Source organism: Eubalaena glacialis, chromosome 16 (assembly GCF_028564815.1).
Source record: "Eubalaena glacialis isolate mEubGla1 chromosome 16, mEubGla1.1.hap2.+ XY, whole genome shotgun sequence".
NCBI lineage: Eukaryota > Metazoa > Chordata > Mammalia > Artiodactyla > Balaenidae > Eubalaena > Eubalaena glacialis.
Window position 1 is genome coordinate 79,030,877 of NC_083731.1, and position 19,580 is coordinate 79,050,456.

Sequence of the window (19,580 nt, forward strand, 5' to 3'; positions counted from 1 at the left end):
TCAATGGAATTATACAATGTGTTCTGGCTTCTTTTGTTCAGCAGAAAGCATTTGAGATGCATTCAGACTGCTGCATTATCAACAGTCCATTCCTTACCAATGCTGAGTAGCATTCCAGCATATGGATGTGCCACAGGTTCTTATCCATTCATCAGCTGAAGAACACCTGGGTTGTTTTCAATTGTTGGCAATTATTAATAGAGCTGCTATAAACATTCATGTACATGTTTCTGTGTGAATGTAAATCTTCATTTCTCTTGGGGTAAATACTTAGGAGTAGGAGGATTGCTGTGTCATATGGTAAGTGTACGTTAAACTGTATAAGAAACCGCCAAACCACTTTCCAAAGAGTCTGGACCTTTTGTATCTCCACCAGCAATGTATGAGAGCTCCAGTTGCTTCACATCTTTGCCAGCTCTTGCATTACCAAGTTTTTGTTTTGTTTTAATTTTATTCATTCTAATGGTAGTGGTGTATGATTGTTGTTTTAATTTTAATTTCCTTAAGAGCTAGGGATATTGAGTATCTTTCCATATGCTTATGCCATCTGTATACTGTCTGTGGTGAAGTGTCTGTTCAAACATTTGCTCGCTTTTTTATTGCAACGTTCATTTTCTTATTAAGTTTTGAAAGTCCTTTATACATACACATAAACATATATACCTATATATATGTGTGTGTATATATATATGTATATATATATATTTGTAAGTCCTTTGTATAATTTTATACTTGTATAAATATATATATATACTTATACCTGTATACTTTTATAAGCCCTTTGTAAGATATGTGACTTGCAAATACTTTTTCCAGTCTGTGTATTTTTTAAATTTCAGATATTACATTAAAATTTTAAAATTTTTATTTACTTATTTTTTATTCAGATATTATATTTTTCATTTTCATTTGGTGCTTTTTTATACTTTCTATTACTCTGCTGAGATCTTCTATCATTCCATTCATTTAAAGAATATTTACTTTACTTCATGAAAGATGGTCATAACAGCTGTTTTTAGATCTTTATCTGATAGTTCCAACCTCTGGGAATTGGAATTGGTATCTGTTAATTGTCTTTCCTTAAGAAACGTCAAGATTACCTGGTTCTTTGTATATTAAATAACTTTGAATTGCATCCTGCTAATCTCCTATGGAGAACGTCTGTTTGTCTGTTTTTGTTTTATCGGCCAATCAACCCTCTTAGGTTCAGACTGCAGGTTATATCTTGACCTCTGTGGGTAGGAGTTCCAGTGTTAACTCAGTTCGGGTCTTGAACTTGTAAAACATTAAAAGTATTTTCTAAAACCTCAGAGGTTTGAGTCTTATTCCTGTTTAAGTTCTCTTTATTTCATTATTCCAACTGATAATATTTATAACTAATACAATCACTAGTAATTAATTTCATCACTGGAATGACCATGGGCTTTAGGGTTAGACAGATCTAGATTCAAATCCTGTCCCTAGTATTTAGCTATGTAACACTGGGAAAGCTATTCAACTTCTCTTTGAGACTCACATTTCTTAGCTGCAAAATGGGAAAAATAATATCTACCTTACAGTGTTGTTAGAATGAAAATAACGCATTAGATGCAAAGTATCAGCAAAGTTACTGCCGATACACAGCTGCACTAAATAAATGTGAGTTTCTACCAACATCCTATCAAAAACAAAATCTCAATAGTAATGCTTATATGAAAATGCACACTAAAAATTGGGACCGTGTGTGTGTGCGCCTGTGTTGTGTGGGTATTTTTTTTACTCAAGGGCCTAGTACATCTAGTTTTTTTAAAAATCTTTTTGGCCGAGTTGCGCGGCGTGTGGGATCTTAGTTCCCGACCAGGGATCGAACCCATGCCCCCTGCGATGGAAGCGCAGAGTCTTAACCACTGGACCAACAGGGAAGTCCTGACAATCTCCTGATTTTAATTTAAGCTGTTATGGCTTATGAAGGTTTTTTTCCCCCAGTTTTATTGAGATATACCAATAACTGACAAACAGCACTGTGTAAGTTCAAGGTGTATGGCATAATTATTTGACTTACATATATTATGAAATGGTACCACAATGAGTTAACATCCATCATCTTAGATACAAAAAACAAAAAAAAGAAAATGGAAAAAAAAGTTTTTCTTCTCCTTGTGACAAGAGCTCCTAGGATCTACTCTCTTAACTGTCCCATATACCATACAGCAGTCTTAACATAGTCATCATGTTGTACATTACATTCCTAGTACTTACTTACCTTATAACTGGAAGTTTGTACTTTTTGACTGCCTTCATCCAATTCCCTCTGCCCTCAAACCCTGTTTCTGGTAACCACAAGTCTGATCTCTTTCTCTATGAATTTGTTTTTTTCTTTTTTTTTCTGGGTCCACATACAAATGAGATCAAACAGTATTTGTGTTTCGCTGTCTGACTTATTTCACTCAGCATAATATTAGGTCCATCCACATTATTGCAAATGGCAGGATTTCCTTGTTTTTTAATGTCTGAATAATAGTCCATTGTATATATGTATACCACAACTTCTTTGTCCATTCATCCATTGATGGACACTTAGGTTGTTTCCACGTCTTGACAATTGTAAATAGTACTGCTATGAACATGGTGGTGCAAATATCTCTTCAACATAGTATTTTTGTTTCCTCCAGATATATTCCCAGAAGTGGAATTGCTGGATCATATGATAGTTCTATTTTTAATTTTTTTAGCAACCTCCATAGCATTTTCCATAGTGACTGTACCAATTTACATTGCCACCAGCATTGCACAAGGTTTCTCTTTTCTACCTGTCCTCTCCAGCATTTATCTCATCATTTTGATGATAGCCATTCAGACAGATGTGAGGTGATACATCATTGTGGCTTTGATTTGCATTTCCCTAATGATTAGTGATGCTGAGCACATTTTCATGTACCTGTTAACCATTTGTATATCTTCTTTGGAAAAATGTCTATTCAGGTCCTTTGCCCATTTTAAAATTTGCATTATGTAGTTTAAGACATAGGAAGTATGATCCAAAAACATAAAATAAATAAGGGAAAACTGTTTGTAAATCCTAAGTCTTATGTAACAGAATTAATTCTTGAATACGCATTTTTAAAAAGCTATCAAACTCTAGTTTTTCCTCAGAGAAGAAATATAGATCAATGACATTATATTAATTCAAAAGCTAAAATATGTTAGAGCCAGCAGCATCATTGAGTCAAAAGATAAAATTAAAAAGAATTATATGTTAAAATTAAGCATTTTTTTTGTAAAACAGGAAGTAGAACATGATAGAGATGAAATTCCTTCAGACTTAACATATATTTAAGAACAAGGATGTAAATATAAGTACTATTCAACCCCTCCACTTAGGAAGCTACAAGTCTATTGGAAGAGACAGGCACATTCACATTGCTATAAAATATTAAGTGATACATTATAGATAATTGCAATACAGATAATAACAACAAAATATGAGGAGGCAGGCTTAGGAAAGATAGAGAACCCAGGAAATGCTATAGCAAGGGTGACATGTGAACTCAGCTATAAAGTGGGTGACCGCACTTTCCTATTTCTTCCAGCATATGTCTTCATAAAGCAGCCAGACTAATCTTTTTAAACATAAATCAGATCATCTTACTCTTCCACTCAAAACCCTTCACTGTGTTCCATGCCACTTAGGATAAAGTCACAAATCCTTAACATGATCTACAAGGCTTTAAATCATCTGGCTCATATGTTCCTTTCCAGCCTCATCTCAAGCCACTATCCCCATTGCTCACTAAGCTCTAGGCATACTAGCCCCCTTTCTGTTCATTTTATTATTTCTGCACTCTGAGTCTTTGTAATATTTCTCTCCTTAATGTTCTACACCCTACCCTTTGCAGACGATCCCCTTCTCATCCCTTCAGCACTTAGCTTAAACCGACCTTCTTCAAAAGTCTTCCCTGAATCGGGCTTCGCTGGTGGCGCAGTGGTTGAGAATCTGCCTGCCAATGCAGGGGACATGGGTTCGAGCCCTGGTCTGGGAAGATCCCACATGCCGTGGAGCAACTAGGCCCGTGAGCCACAACTACTGAGCCTGCGTGTCTGGAGCTTGTGCTCCGCAACAAGAGAGGCCGCGACAGTGAGAGGCCCGCGCGCCGCGATTAAGAGTGGCCCCCGCTCACCGCAACTAGAGAAAGCCCTCGCACAGAAACAAAGACCCAACACAGCCAAAAATAAATAAATACATTTTAAAAAAAATATAAAATAAAGATCCTCTGCTATACTCTCTCTTTCACAGTACCCTATATTTTCTTTCCTAGCATTTGCCAAAGTTTGTTATTAACATCTTTTATTATTTTAATTATTTGTTTAGCATCAGCCCCTTCTACTAGACTATAATTTAATTATGTTAGGGCAGGGAACAAGTCAGTTTTGCTCACCACTATGCTAGCACAAATAGGAGCTGAAGAGTTATCTGCTCATTAAATGAATAAAATAAATAAATTATAACTGCATATTTCAAATTAGAGGGTGACTAAGTGGCATGGGAAACTACTTTAAAAGACTCTGTAAGGAGAAGAACAAAGCTGGAGGACTAATGCTACTTGACTTCAAGAACTACTATAAAGCTACAGTAACCAGGACAATGTGGTATGGGTGAAAGAACAGACAAATAGGTCAATGGAACAGAATAGAGAGACCAGAAATAGACTCCTATAAATATAGTTAACTGATCATTGACAAAGGAGCAAAGGCAATACAACAGAGCAAAGACAGTCTTTTTAACAAATGGTTTTGGAACGACTGGACATCCACATGCAAAAAAATAAATCGAGACACAGATGTTACGCCCTTCACAAAACTTAACTCAAAATGAATCACTGAGCTAAATGTAAAATGCAACTCCTAGAGATAACATAGGAGAAAATCTAGAACACTGAAGATATAACCTATGAAAGAAATAATAGATAAGCTGGACTGCATTAAAATTAAAAGCTTCTGCTCTACAAAAGACACTGTAAAGAGAATGAAGAGACAAGTCACAGTTTGGGAGAAAATATGTGCAAAAGACACATGACGTAAAGCAGGGGTCCCCAACCCCCAGGCTGTGGACCAGTATTGGTCCGCGGCCTGTTAGGAACGGGGCCACACAGCAGGAGGTGAGCGGTGGGCAAGCGAGAAAGCTTCATCTGCAGCTCCCCACTGCTCCCCATTACTCGCATTACCGCCTGAACCTTCCCCCCCCCCGCCCCCCCGGTTCCATGGAAAAATTGTCTTCCACGACACTGGTCCCTGGTGCCACAAAGGTTGGGGACTGCTGACATAAAGGACTATTAAAGAAAACTTAAAACTCAACAATAAGAAAACAAGCAACCTGGTTAAAAAATGGACCAAAGACCTTAACAGACACCTTACCAAAGGAGATATACAGATGATATAAGCATAGGAACTATATTCCACATTATGGGAAATGTAAATTAAAACCACCAGATACCACAACACACCTATGAGAATGCCCAAAATCTGGAACCCCAATAACAGCAAATGCTGGTGAGGATGTGGAATAACAGGAACTCTCATTCATTGCTGGTGGGAATGCAAAATCTTGCAGCCACCTTGAAGACAGTTTGGTGGTTTCTCATAAAATAAACATACTCTTACCATATAAGCCAGCAGTTGCGCTCCTTGGTATCTACCTAAAGGAGCTGAAAACTTATATCCACACAGAAACCTGCATATGGATGTTTACAGCAGCTTTGTTCATTACTGCCAAAACGTGGAAGCAACCAAGAAGCCCCTCAGTAGGTGAATGGATAAATAAACTGTGATACATCCAGACACTAGCATATTATGCAGCACTAAAAGAAATGAGCTATCAAGCCATGAAGAAATTTGCACATGACTACATGAAAGAAACTAATCTGAAAAGGATACATGCTATATGATTCCAACTATATGACATTCTGGCAAAGGCAAAACTATGGAGACAATAAAAAGATCAGTGATTGCCAGGGATGGGGTGAGAGGAAAGATGAATACGCAGAGCAAAGAGGATTTTTAGGGCAGTGAAACTACCCTGTATGACATTATAATGATGGATATATGTCATCACACATTTGTCTAAATCCATAGAATATACAAAACCAAGAGTGAACCTTAAGATACACTATGAACTTTGGGTGATTACGCTTTTGGGTGATTATGATTCATCCCTAACGAACCATTCCGGTGGGAGACACTGATGGGGGGAAACTCCGCATGTGTGGGGGAGGGAGTATATGGGAAATCTCTGTACCTTTCACTCAATTTTGTTTTAATCCTAAAACTACTCTAAAAAAATTAAGTCTTTTAAGAAAAGGCTCTTTGTAAAGAGCTGCCGAACATAAAAAGTGACTGACAAATTCGAGACATCTACTATGTGCCATATGCTGTGCTAAGCATTTTGCACATAACATTTCATTTTACCATTAAAATAACCCAATGAAGTAGAAACTGTTCATCCTGTTTTCTAGATGAGCTTGAGCTGTCATTTCATGCAGGGGTAAGTACTTTTTGTCATTTAATAAAATTATTTCATTTAAAATATAAAAGTGTCGCAGACAATAGACTAAGTTGTTTTTCCATTCTGTTACCAGTAGCATCACTGTATCAAAGGATATATACAAAGCATTCATTTATTAATTTATTCAACAAACATTTATTTAGTACCTGCTGTGCATCAGGCATTATTCTAGGTGCTAGGGATAACACTGTGGACAGAAGAGATAAAAATCCCTTCCATTACAGAGCTTGCATTCTAGTGGTAAACAAAACAATACAACTGATAAATAAGTAAAATACACGGTATGTTAGTCATAAAATTTTGAAAAAGGAAAAATAAAGCAGACGAATGTAGTACAAAATATTTGGAGGAAGAAGTAGAATTTTAGACAGGGTGGCTACAGAAGACTTTTTTGAGAAAGTACATTTGAATTAAAGCTGGAACAAAGCGGGAGAGCTAGCCACATGGGTTTTTTGTAAGAAAGCATTCCAAACAGAGCAAGCATATCGTGCAAACTTAAAGAACAGCAGGAAGCTACAGTGGCTGGAACAAAAAGTACAAGGGGAGAGTAGTAGGAGAAGCAGGTCAAAGAGCTAACGAAGGCCAGATGACAGTACCTTCCCTCCCCATGGCGCACTCCATTGCAGCCATACTGTCCTCTGACTACTTTATGAACAGGCCAAGCACTTCCTTCTTTTGTATGCTGTTCTCTGCTTGAAATGCTCAGACAGCTCTTTGTTCAAATGGTTCCTCATCAGAATGGACTTCTCTGACCATTCTACATTTCTTTGTCCTTGTAGGTTTTTTCTTTCAGCGACATGGGAAGTCTCTGGAGCAGCACTGTCCAATAGAATTTTGTGCAATGATAGAAATGTTCTGTGCTGTCTAATACGGGAACCACGAGACACATGCAGCTATTGAGTACTTGGATGTGGTTAGTGCAGCTATGGCACTAAATTTTTAATTAAATTAAATTTTTTATTAATTAAATTTGTATAGCCACATCTGACTAGTGGTTACCTTCTTGCACAGTATAATTCTGGAGGTTCCTGAGCAGAGGAGCAAAGGGTTCTACATTTTAGTAAGAATCACTCACACTGCTATGCTGAGAATGGACTTTAGGAGGACAAGGGCAGAAGCAGGAAGACTGTTGAAAGTAATGCTGCAATAAGTCAAGTGAGAAATGATGGTGTCGTGGATCAAGGCGATATCAAAGATAATGGTGAAAAGCAGTCAAATGCTGAATTTTTTTTATGGCAGAATCAATAAGATTTGCTGAAGGGCTCAATATGGGATGTGTGAAGAGTAGTTAAGGATAAGAGCAACAATTATGTCCTGGGCAACTGCAAGACTGGGGTTCCCCATGTCTAAGAAGGAGATGACTGCAAGAGGAACTGGTTTGGGAGAAAATCTCAGGAGCTCAGTTCTATCATCGTTAGTGTGAGATGACAATTAGATATCCGAGTGGAAGATACCAAGTAGGAAGATATACATGTCTGGAGATAAGGGAGAGAGATCTGGAGAATTTGGGAGTTACTGACATATTGGTATTTTTTTAAGCCATGAGACTAGATAAAATTGCCTAGAGAGTGACTAAGACAAAAAGGAGAAGCAGTCCAACAACTGAGCCTTATTAATTAATCAAATACTAAGAAAGATTAGAGTTCAGTGTCCCAGTTAGTAAAGGATGATAATAGAAAGGCTGTGTGTTTTTCAGTTAATCAGCCCTGGGAGTTAATGTGCAGAAAAGGACAAAGGATACCTGTTCTTCTGAGGGGTCCTATTGCCAGTCTTCCCGTCTATCTAATGAGCTATCATAAAGGAAAAGCTGAGCAGAGGATGCATTCGACACGTTACCACATGACTGTCACTATGGAAGTCTCTGTCCTTTAGCTGTATTTTAATTATCTGGTGAAATATTAAAACCAAACCATGTACAGCTTTATACATTTAAGGCAATATCCTGCATTATACCAGTTGAATTATTAGCAATATAATGTTATAGTCCTCACTATATATAACTGAGTAGATAAATCCAATTCGGATGACACAAAGAGAGAGACAAGGTCTATAGCTAGGGCAAAATGCTCATACTATTGTACTGTCTTAAGGTTAAATTCTGCATCAACTTGGCTAGGCTATGTGCTCAGTTGTTTCATCAAATACTAGTCTAGATGTTGCTGTGAAGGTATTTTGTAGATGTGATTAACATCTATAATCAGTTGACTTTAAGTAAAGGATTTTATTCTCAATAATGTGGGTGGGGCTCATCTAATCAGTTGAAGGTCTTCAGAGAAAAGACTGAGGCTTCTTGGAGAAGAAGGATTTCTGCCCCAAGACAGAAATCCTGCCTACGCTTCCAGCCTGCCAGCCCACCCTACAGATTTCACACTTGCCAGGTTCCATAAGCATGTGAGCCAATTCTTTAAAATAGATCTATATATATCTATACCCATATCCATATTCATATCCATAGCTATATCTTGTCTATATCTATGTCTTACATATATCCTATTGGTTCTTTTCTGTTTCTCTGGAGAGCCCTGATTGACACACTCTGCTTCTATTTGTACAAGTTGTGTGATACTATCTAAGTTTCACTTAACCTCCGAAATCTTCAATTTCTTCATTGTAATATGAAAAAAAAATTTCAGTATCAATCTTAATAGAGATGTTCTGAATGTTAAACAAAATAACCCACGTAATGTTCTTAGTATGGTGCCTAGCACACAATAAATATTTAATAAATGTTTGATGTGGTGGTATTGCTATTATTATAAAGAAACAAATATTGAGTGTTCACTATTTTTTTTTAACAACTTTATTGGAGTATAATTGCTTTACAATGGTGTGTTAGTTTCTTTTGTATCACAAAGTGAATCAGCTATACATATACATATATCCCCATATCCCCTCCCTCTTGCGTCTCCCTCCAACTCTCCCTATCCCACCCCTCTAGGTGGTCACAAAGCACTGAGCTGATCTCCCTGTGCTATGCAGCAGCTTCCCAATAGCTATCTATTTTACATTTGGTAGTGTATATATGTCCATGTCACTCTCTCACTTGGTCCCAGCTTACCCTTCCCCCTCTCCATGTCCTGAAGTCCATTCTCTACGTCTGCATCTTTATTCCTGTCCTGCCCCTAGGTTCTTCAGAACCATTTTTTTTTTTTAAGATTCCACATATATATGTTAGCATACGGTATTTGTTTTCCTCTTTCTGACTTACTTCACTCTGTATGACAGACTCTAGGTGTATCCACCTCACTACAAATAACTCAATTTCGTTTCTTTTTGTGGCTGAGTAATATTCCATTGTATATATGTGTCACATCTTTATCCATTCATCTGTCGTTGGACACATAGGTTGCTTCCATGTCCTGGCTATTGTAAATAGTGCTGCAATGAACATTGTGGTACATGACTCTTTTTGAATTATGCTTTTCTCCAGGTATATGCCCAGTAGTGGGATTGCTGGGTCATAGGGTAGTTCTATTTTTAGTTTTTTAAGGAGAGTGTTAACTATTTTTAAAGACATTATGTTATGATTTTACTTTAAATTATAATAAAGTTTTCTTAAATCTATCTTATACTTGAGACCCCAGGACAGTCTGTCAAATAATATCCTGGCCATTTTCTAGATGTTCTTCTCTAACTAACAGAATCACTTCTACCAGAATTTTTCTTAGTGTCTTGTCCACATTTACCCAATCCCTAAACTCTGCCAGACAGAGATTTAATAAAAACAGTCAATGAAATAAGATAAAATGAAGATATATAAATGAAGAACATTAGCAATCAAAATATAGTGACCTGCTTCACTACTATTTTTCTAGAAGGCATTGTGCAGAGGACAACAAAACATAACAAAGCAATTTTATGCTCACAAAACTTTAGGAAGAAAAACACTTGTAATGCAAAAACAACCAATTTTGGTTTTGTTTGTATTATAATATCATAAATACCCTAATTTGAGATGAAACCTTTCCTAAGAAAGACTGCACAGAGAAATATAGAAGAAAAAAATTTAAAAGAATGTATCACTTCTCCATAGTGAATGCTTTATTATTATTACTTGTGCATAAAAAAATTAAGAATGATATAAATTTAATAATTTGAAGAGTTGACGCTGAAAGATTAAAAACAAGTCACTTCTTATAACTAACACCCATGTTATATATGAGAGATGGTAGTCTAAAATACTTGCCTAAACAAATTTTGTATTATGTTATATATTATTATGAATTAGAAAAAATTTCCATTAGATTACTTTTAAAAGTTTAGATTTTCTTTTAAACCATTCTCAAAAGTCATTACTAAAGATTTCAGGAGAAAAATTAAGCCATTTTTTACATTTTAAAATCATATTTTGTAAGGAATTTTTAAGTTTATAGTTTTTTTTACTTATAACTATTATAATTAACCTATGAGTTACTATTTACTTCTAGTTTTTTATAACTCACCTATGAGAAACTGCTCCCCAAGCACCATGCTTATTTGTGAGAATGTTAAGGATCTTCTGTTTCAGCTGATTTGCAGTCACGTGGTCCCTATGTTTCGCAGCACTAATGAGATGGTCACACATCTTTTCTTCCTCTCTTCTATCAGCAGCGTATTGGGCACACTGCGACTACAAAGAAAAACAGTGCATGATAATAAACCTCTACTGTGTGTAAGAAAGAAATGATATTTAACCTTGAGTTAAAGGGTAATAATTATCGATTCAATTTTAAAAACTCAAATAATGTAATTTTTTGAAAGTTTATTCTAAAATACACACACACACACACACACACACGCACACACATATATAAAATCACCTTTCAAACTGGTAAAAATATGTTCTTTCTTTGTGTTTATACATAAAGTATACGTAAAGTAATTTGAATATTATTAAGTAATATAATCAAGTAATTAATGACTTTTAAGGTTCCTTCCAATTCCGAAATTCTGATTTTAACATATTCCAAAAATAAGCATTTTAGAAACAAAATGATTTATTAAAAATGTAAACCTACTTATTATTTTAACCTATATAGTATATATCTCACTTAAAATAAGAGTTATATTCCTGATAATTATATATAGATCAAAAACTTGCCACTTAATATATAGTGTTCCATTTTGTAAGTGGCAATGTGGTGTAGAAGAGAAAGCAGTAGTTTAGGAATTTAGACCTGGATTTAATTTCACACTTTATGCAAATTCTGTTTTTTTCACTGTATTCAGTTTTACATTTGTAAAATGAAGGGCTAAAACAAGGTTTTCTCTACAGTGTCTCCTAGCTCTACAATCTAATGTATTCAAAGTTTCTCATGATAACTACTACCTTAATCTTATATTCCCTAATAATCAGTTGTCCTGTCAGCTATCTGTATTCAAGTTCATTGGTATTAGCAACACAGGTAATCAATCTCATTGTGTATCAAAAAGGCTCAGTACAAACATGAACATGAAGATGAACATCTCTTTAACCATAAGTTTGATTTGTTTTGTATAATAATTTTTATATAGGGTAGAGTGCAGATTTTAATGTTATCATGTATGTAATACAAGTCATATAACTACAAAAAAAAGTTTTGTACGTCTAAAAAAATACATAAAATGAGTTCACATTCATCATAACAAAGTAAAAATCTTTCATGTAAGGTATCTGAACATATTCCTTTCAACTATCTATTGATATAGACTACTACCACAAGTCATCTCTTCCAGAGAAATAACCCTACAGTAACCTAAGAAGGATTAATTCATTTTCCAATTTATCTTTTTGTACAGGGAATCACCAATTAGTACAATGATCTGCCTCCATAATGAGGTTAATATTTCATTAGCTCCTTGGAGAGTAAAATTAAATTTTCATTTTTCTTCCTTAACAATTACAGTGGTTAACCAAAAAAAATTAACTGTGAAGTACCCATCTCAAATTAAATACATTTTTTCTCTTAATTACAGGCCTATATGAGAGATACAGAAATTCCTAAAAAGTCCTAGTATAAAATGTTTTGACTTTTACAAAATCTTTTACAATTTAAAAGTGATATAAGTTTGGTAAACCACACACGCACAAACGTACACACAATCAATGCATTTACTAATACAGCTTTAACCTAAAAAGAACAAATAGAAACATCTGGGTTAAAAAACAATGCACATTCGTTAAGTAACAATGACAATACTCTCAAAATTAGGTTTATATTAGCAGTTTATTTTATGTGTACACAATCTAAAAACCCTGAGTCTTCATATCCCCTTCATAGCCTCTACACCTCCCTTAGCCATGCATCATCAACAGGAGTGATCTCATTCATCCCTGAGGGGGTAAAAACTGGTATTAGGGTTGTGTGAAAAAAACCTTACTCTTTTAATGTATAAAGCACAGATGCATATACGGTACACAAATAGATATGCAGCATATTGATGATAATACAATAAATCAAGGTGGGGGCTGATTAGGATGACAACTATTTAAAAATTTTCCTTGTGGGGAGCAACAAAGAAAAATGGTTGAGAAACACCACCCTTAGCTTAATATCACCTTGGTTAAATATATGTTAGAGCTTGTAACTAATATCTAGCTGCTTGAAAATCTATTTTAAATGCTTTCACATGACAAATATTGATCTGCTTATATTCCCACAAAATATCTTGATTTTCTTAGTAGATATATGATCAACCCAAAACTGATTCTGCAGGGAATTCAGTTAATAATCTAAACCTTATTTACTAACAAAAGTCAAAAGTTAATTGAATATTCTTATTTTGTCTAGAGTTCTGACATATCTTATACCTAAACATATTATATTCAAAGAACTCAATCTTTTCTTGTCATCCAAATTACAGCATGATACCCAATGTTATAAATATCCGATGCTTTTTACAGTTGAAGCGATACAAAACTTCATTTTGACAAACACTTAATTGTCAATGGACTTTTACCAGAGTTTAAAATGTTTGTTTTTTGCAAAATAAGGTTGTGTAATCCCATATGACAAGTGTGCGCTGTCTCATCTGACAAATGAAGCAGAGGTTATGGGTTTTAAAGCGACAACAGCTATTTTTCTGCCTCATGCTTTTTAGCTAGGTAGGTCAGAGATCACTAGACCTAGGACATCAACTTGCATGGCTAAGAGAGCTGCTTTGCTGAGATAAAAACCTCATCAAAACTGAAACCGTGGGCTCTGGCTTCCAGCCACACCACACTTGTTCGCATGTCTTATCAGGAGAATAAATTGGTGGAGTTATATATTATTTTCAAGGCCACTGAAGTCCAACCTAAGCCAAACACCAGGTCACCTCAATATTTCTGAAACCAATTTTATTGAATTAGGACAATACAAATAATGTCAAATAATTATTGACATGCTAGAAATATAAGAATAATGTTCTTAACTTAAAAAACTATTAGTATGTAATATATAGTGCTTGAACATCCTTTAGTTTTTGCATATAAAATAGAAATGACAGCTATTTGTTCCTTACTCAAATGATAGTTAATTGTACTTATGAGGATTTTTCAACTATTACATTTCCATATATAGATCGATACATACAGATCTACATTTATATCATATATAATAGCATTGCTTCATTTGTCATTAAAATATCAATTATAAATATAAAATATGAACTAAAATAATCTTTGGCCACTCTAAATAAAGATAGATACATTATTAAATAATAAATTACTGAATGGTAAAACTGTTTCTCCATATAACCACTGTTACACCCATATCTAATGGTGTGTAAACTATGCTTAAAAATTACTACAGGAATTGCATTATAAAACTGTATTTGCCTTTAAGAATAAGTCAGAACAACTTCAGTCCAGCAACTGGTTAGGAACAGGGCAGGACGGGTCTCTTCATGTTGCAAATGAGGTAAAAAGAAATAAGTGCCCTGTATTTGACATTTACTAAAGTTTTTAAAAACTACTGAAATGACTTCAGTGAAATTTTTCTCTTAAAAAAAAAAACCTTATGTAAGGTTACCATTGGTGACAACCGACTTATAACAGAAAAGCAGAATTTAATTCAATCCCAAAACCTTACCTCGAACTCTGCATGTTTATGTACATCCTCAGCTCTCTGTCTATTCAAAATAAACTCAGCTTCATTTGCAACACGAACTATATGGTCCTTCATAGCATGGCATAGCAATCTGAAAAGAAAAATACCTTTGGAATTATTATTCTTAATAGCTTTGTTTAATCCAATTTTTTTCAATAATCAAATTTCAGTATTGCAAGTATTAACTACGCATAAATTTTAGATAAAGCTAAATCATATAATTAAGAAACATGCCATTATATTGTTACAGCAATGCCTCTTAAATATAGTGTGCCTTGTGAACAAATGATTCAGTTAATTCAATAAAGTTATTTAATGCACTAAAAACCAAGGATTTTTGACACTGTTTTTAAAACGGCTAAAACAACAAAATTCACTGCCATGGAAGTAAATTTTCACACAAAACTGGATGACCATATGTTATGAAATCTATAGACTGGATTCTTTCTTTAATTAATACAGACAATAGGACTAACTGACACCTAAAATTCACTTAAATGCTCAGATTCTTAATTCTAAGATGGAACTACCTTGAAATGAGTTCCAAGCAGCACTCAATTCAAGATAGTTCTCAGTAGAAATCTTTCCAAAATCCATGTCTGTTCTGACACAGATTTTGTTACTCCATGATGAGATTTCGGTTAAATTATGGCTGTAACTCTAGGACCAGCGGGAACTTCCTGGCAGTATGACGGAAGCACCACTAAAATCTTGCATAGCAGCAGGACAGGTAGAGAGATCACTTGGAAACATGTAGCAGTATTCTCTCCAATCACATAAAAGGGACACAGGCACATTCCAATGGGAATATGGTCTAGTCTTCAGCATGAAAGTTAAAGACAACAAATTATTCGAAGACACAACGGTTAGGGGAGTCTGCTAGAAACCACAATACTTGGGGAAAAAAGGCTCAAACTCCTATGTAAATAATGTTGGAGGGCAAACAATCATACGGATAGTCTTAAATTTAATCACTGAGGCAGCTGGAAAAATAAAAGAAGTTAAAGAAAGACTAAACTCCAAATATTAACTTTTGATGACATCATTGGTCTGTATTTTATAGATAGTCTTCAAAAGAGAAAAGAGATGTGAGAGATTAGAGTATTTCGTTCAATGGCTTTGTCTAGTGCATGAAGGCTGAAGAAAGCCAGGAAAAAATCTAATATGTGCAAATTAGTGCAGATTACATTTAAATAGATTAACAGAAGACAGCTGGAAAGGAGAGACAGCGTCTGGCTGGTTAATAGGTACTATTCTCAGGAATAGTAGAACAAGTGGATGGGCAAAGCCAAGAGGCATGGTGGCAGAGGAGGGGGTGGGGTGGCGGAGACTCATACCTCAGACACACCAGAGAAATTGCATCAATTGTCTGAAAGTCTGTCCTCCTACCTCTGACCCTTATGAGTTATGTAGCAACTAATATATGATGTTTTATTTCCATGCATCTTCTGATCTGACTCATTGTCATTCTGGGTGACTTCATTAGCCACGTGGGAAACCATTCACCACAGTACCTCACAATTCTCTGACCTTTTAAAGGGGAACCAGGGGCTTCCCTGGTGGCGCAGTGGTTGAGAGTCTGCCTGCCAATGCAGGGGACACAGGTTCGAGCCCTGGTCTGGGAAGATCCCACATGCCGCGGAGCAACTGGGCCCGTGAGCCACGGCTGCTGAGCTTGCGCGTCTGGAGCCTGTGCTCCGAAACAAGAGAGGCCGTGATAGTGGGAGGCCCGCGCACCGCGATGAGGAGTGTCCCCCGCTTGCCACAACTAGAGAGAGCCCTCGCACAGAGACGGAGACCCAACACAGCCATAAATAAAAATAAAAATAAATAAATTTCAAGGGGAACCAAAAATCCCTAAATCTAAGATTCCTTTAGAATCTTCAATTCTACCTCACTTCAGGAAATCACCTCACTGGCCATAATCAGCTTCACATAGTAAATCTTTATGCCAACAGTCTACTCTCTGGTCACAGTCTCCTATCCTAAGTGCTTTCTCTCCCCTTCACTCGTCCCTCCCTGGCCCCAGGCAAAAATAAGCTCACTTCCAACTTCCACTTCTTTGATCCCTCTCTTCTCTTAGTCCTTCAACCACTGCTCAGATTTATCTCCTTTCCCCCCAAACATGGATCTCCCCAGTCCACACTTGAACCATTCTCTTTCCAGCACCTTCACTCAATTCCTGATCTGCCTGCTGTAATTGCTCAGGAAATACGTAATCCCAGGTGAAGACGTGGGTCTCCCTCCTCAGTCCTACATCTGGACCTCCGAGGAAACTTGAGTTGACTTTTCTAAAATAATTTTGTTAAGTGTGTATTCCTTGTCATGTGTGGTCACTGAAGTCTCTGTTTCATTATGTTAGTGTCAGCTAATGATTAGACAGAGATTTCTTTAAATGCCTGAATCCAAAAAAATCTCCCAGAATTTCTCAAGCAGCTGTGTGTGTGTTTGGACAGCCCTTGAACACTCAGCCAGGCAGGTTTCAACTCTACCTTTGCATTTACTTCCTGCTTCCATAGAGTCCCAGCGTCAGCAAAAGATGAGAGTTTGGGGCCTTCTCAGGTCTTTCCAGAGCATGAACACAACGTTAAGCGTGTGTAGGGCCCTTTACCTTTCCAGGAATATGTCAGAGCTTTTCAAAGCCCTTGTGTACATTTCACTCCCCAGCTGCTCCTCCCAAGCTTTTCGGTGTGTCTGTCATTTGCCTCAACTGTTATCTATCACCTCAGGCAGCTGAGGTGTCTATCACCTCAGGCAGTGAGGTCTAAGATATTAGCCTATAAATGTCTTCAACAAATGCCCTCAGGAAATCAGCTTTTTTTTTTTTTTTTTCACTCCAGGCCACTCCCAGGTTAGGCAAAATAAAACAAATCTTTTAAGCCATTCTTCCAGGGAGTCACCAGACAGATCAGAACAAGTAAGTGATTTAAAATTCTTTGCTAATGAGGTCTATTATGCTCCCTCTGGTACAGTGCTTATAATGTGTGCTGCATTTTTATGGCTTCCTTTGAACTGGGGAACAAAGGTTGGGACCAGAGTAAGTTAAAATGTCACAAAATTACTCTATCATTACACCCACCAATAATTTTTGAAAATATTTTTGTTGCATATACAATTATTGAGAATTATTTTTTTTCAAACGTTGAAAGTGTTATGTCACTTTCTTCTAGCTTTCTTTGTTGCTGTTATTCTTTTTTTTTTTTTAATTTATTTATTTGTTTTTGGCTGCGTTGGGTCTTTGTTGCTGTGTGCAGGCTTTCTCTAGTTGTGGCGAGCAGGGGCTACTCTTCACTGTGGTGGGCGGGCTTCTCATTGCTGTGGCTTCTCTTGCTGCAGAGCACAGGCTCAAGGCGTGCAAGCTTCAGTAGTTGCAGCACACGGGCTCAGTAGTTGTGGCTCACGGGCTCTAGAGCGCAGGTTCAGTAGTTGTGGCACACGGGCTTAGTTGCTCCGCGGTATGTGGGACCCTCCTGGACCAGGGCTCGAACTCATGTCCCCTGCATTGGCAGGCGGATTCTTAACCACTGTGCCACCAGGGAAGTCCCTGTTGCTGTTATTCTAATTTTCCCTTTTGGTAGATGATCATTTCTTTCTTTCTGGGTGCTTTTGTCTCTTTATTTTGGGCATTGTCCAGTTTCAGTACCATGTATCTAGTATGGGTTTCTTTTTATTTAGCCTACTTGAGGTACATTGTGACTTCTGTGTCACTGTATTCTTATTTTCAATCAGTTCTTAAAAATTCACAACAATCATCTTTTAAAATATTTCATCTCCCCTACTCTGTATTTTTTTCCTTTTTCAATTCTGATGATTTGTAAACTAAACTTTCTTAGTTTACCTCCATATCTCTTAACATCACTTCATTTTTCATTTCTTTCTCTTACTGCATTCTGGGAAAAATTTCAAAATGTATGTTCCAAGTCGCTGGTTCCCTTCATCTTTGTCTAATCTGATGAATCATTAATACATGGAGTTTTTTCCAAATTGTATTAAATTCTATAATTTTTGATTTTTCAAATATTCCTCTTCATTTTGAAGGTCTCTTCTTATTCATTCAATTTTGTGCTATTTTATTTCCTGTATTTCACAATTCTAATCTTGGTAGTCCCTGGGGATCTAAATTTTTTTGTTTTTTTCCTTGTTGATTCTCATACATAGTGGCTTTCATTCTCATATATTTAGTACTCTTTGACTGTTACCTCATTTCTGGTCTTAATCAGGAGTCCAACAGACCTAACTTGGATAAGTATTTGCTTTTATTTCTTTTGATACCAAGGAGAGCCCACTAGAACCATGTCAGCCTCTCTTAAGGATCTTGGCTTAGCATGAAGGTTTCAGGCGAGGTTCTATACTTAATTCCTGGCTAAAGATTCAAAATCCTAACAGCATTGCTGTTTTAGGCATATGTCCCCAGGACATTCCTACTCCTTGAGACACCAATTTATAGGGGGGAGATGTGGCCCTGGAGAAGCCTAAACCATGCCTAAACCATTTATAAGATGCATGTTGCCTCAAAGAGTATATCCTAGGTAGGATGTGAATGCTCTGTAGCAGAAGATAACCTCAGATCACTGAGTTACCCACACAGCTTTATTCACTTTTCAATCTGCTGAAATGTGACTTTAAGATCATCCTACATTAAATTAATCACCAGTCTTGTCAATTTTACCTCCATAATATATTTTTAATCTGTTTGTTCATTACTTAACATTGTTTTAATTCAAGCCTTAATCATCTCTCATCCAATTACAATAGCCTCCTAATTTCTCTGCCTCCCTCAAATCTTCCATCCTTCTGATACATTTTTCGCTTTGCCATTACCGTTATTTACACTTAAATTTCTTCAACGGCTACTTTTAATAGACAGGATAATAGCCAAACATTATATATAGATATCAGTCTACTTCTGTAACCTTATCTACTGCCTTTTTAGCATACTTTTTCTATGTTCTAGAAAAACCTTCCTAGTTCTTTTAATGACTCATGCTATTTCA

The 19,580-nt window shown here is 36.2% G+C and overlaps 1 protein-coding gene across 8 annotated transcripts in view; it reads right to left on the reverse strand.

Annotated features, from left to right (window-relative positions):
- The window catches only part of NBEA (neurobeachin), a 629,474-nt gene that overhangs the window by 294,966 nt on the left and 314,928 nt on the right, over positions 1-19,580 (reverse strand). For all 8 annotated transcript variants that reach the window (XM_061171071.1, XM_061171076.1, XM_061171075.1 and 5 more), the window contains exons 36-37: positions 14,569-14,677; positions 10,981-11,147 (exon numbers count right to left, since the gene is read on the reverse strand). In XM_061171071.1, coding sequence (XP_061027054.1) covers positions 10,981-11,147; positions 14,569-14,677 — 276 coding nt within the window. The remainder of the gene's footprint in view (positions 1-10,980; positions 11,148-14,568; positions 14,678-19,580) is intronic.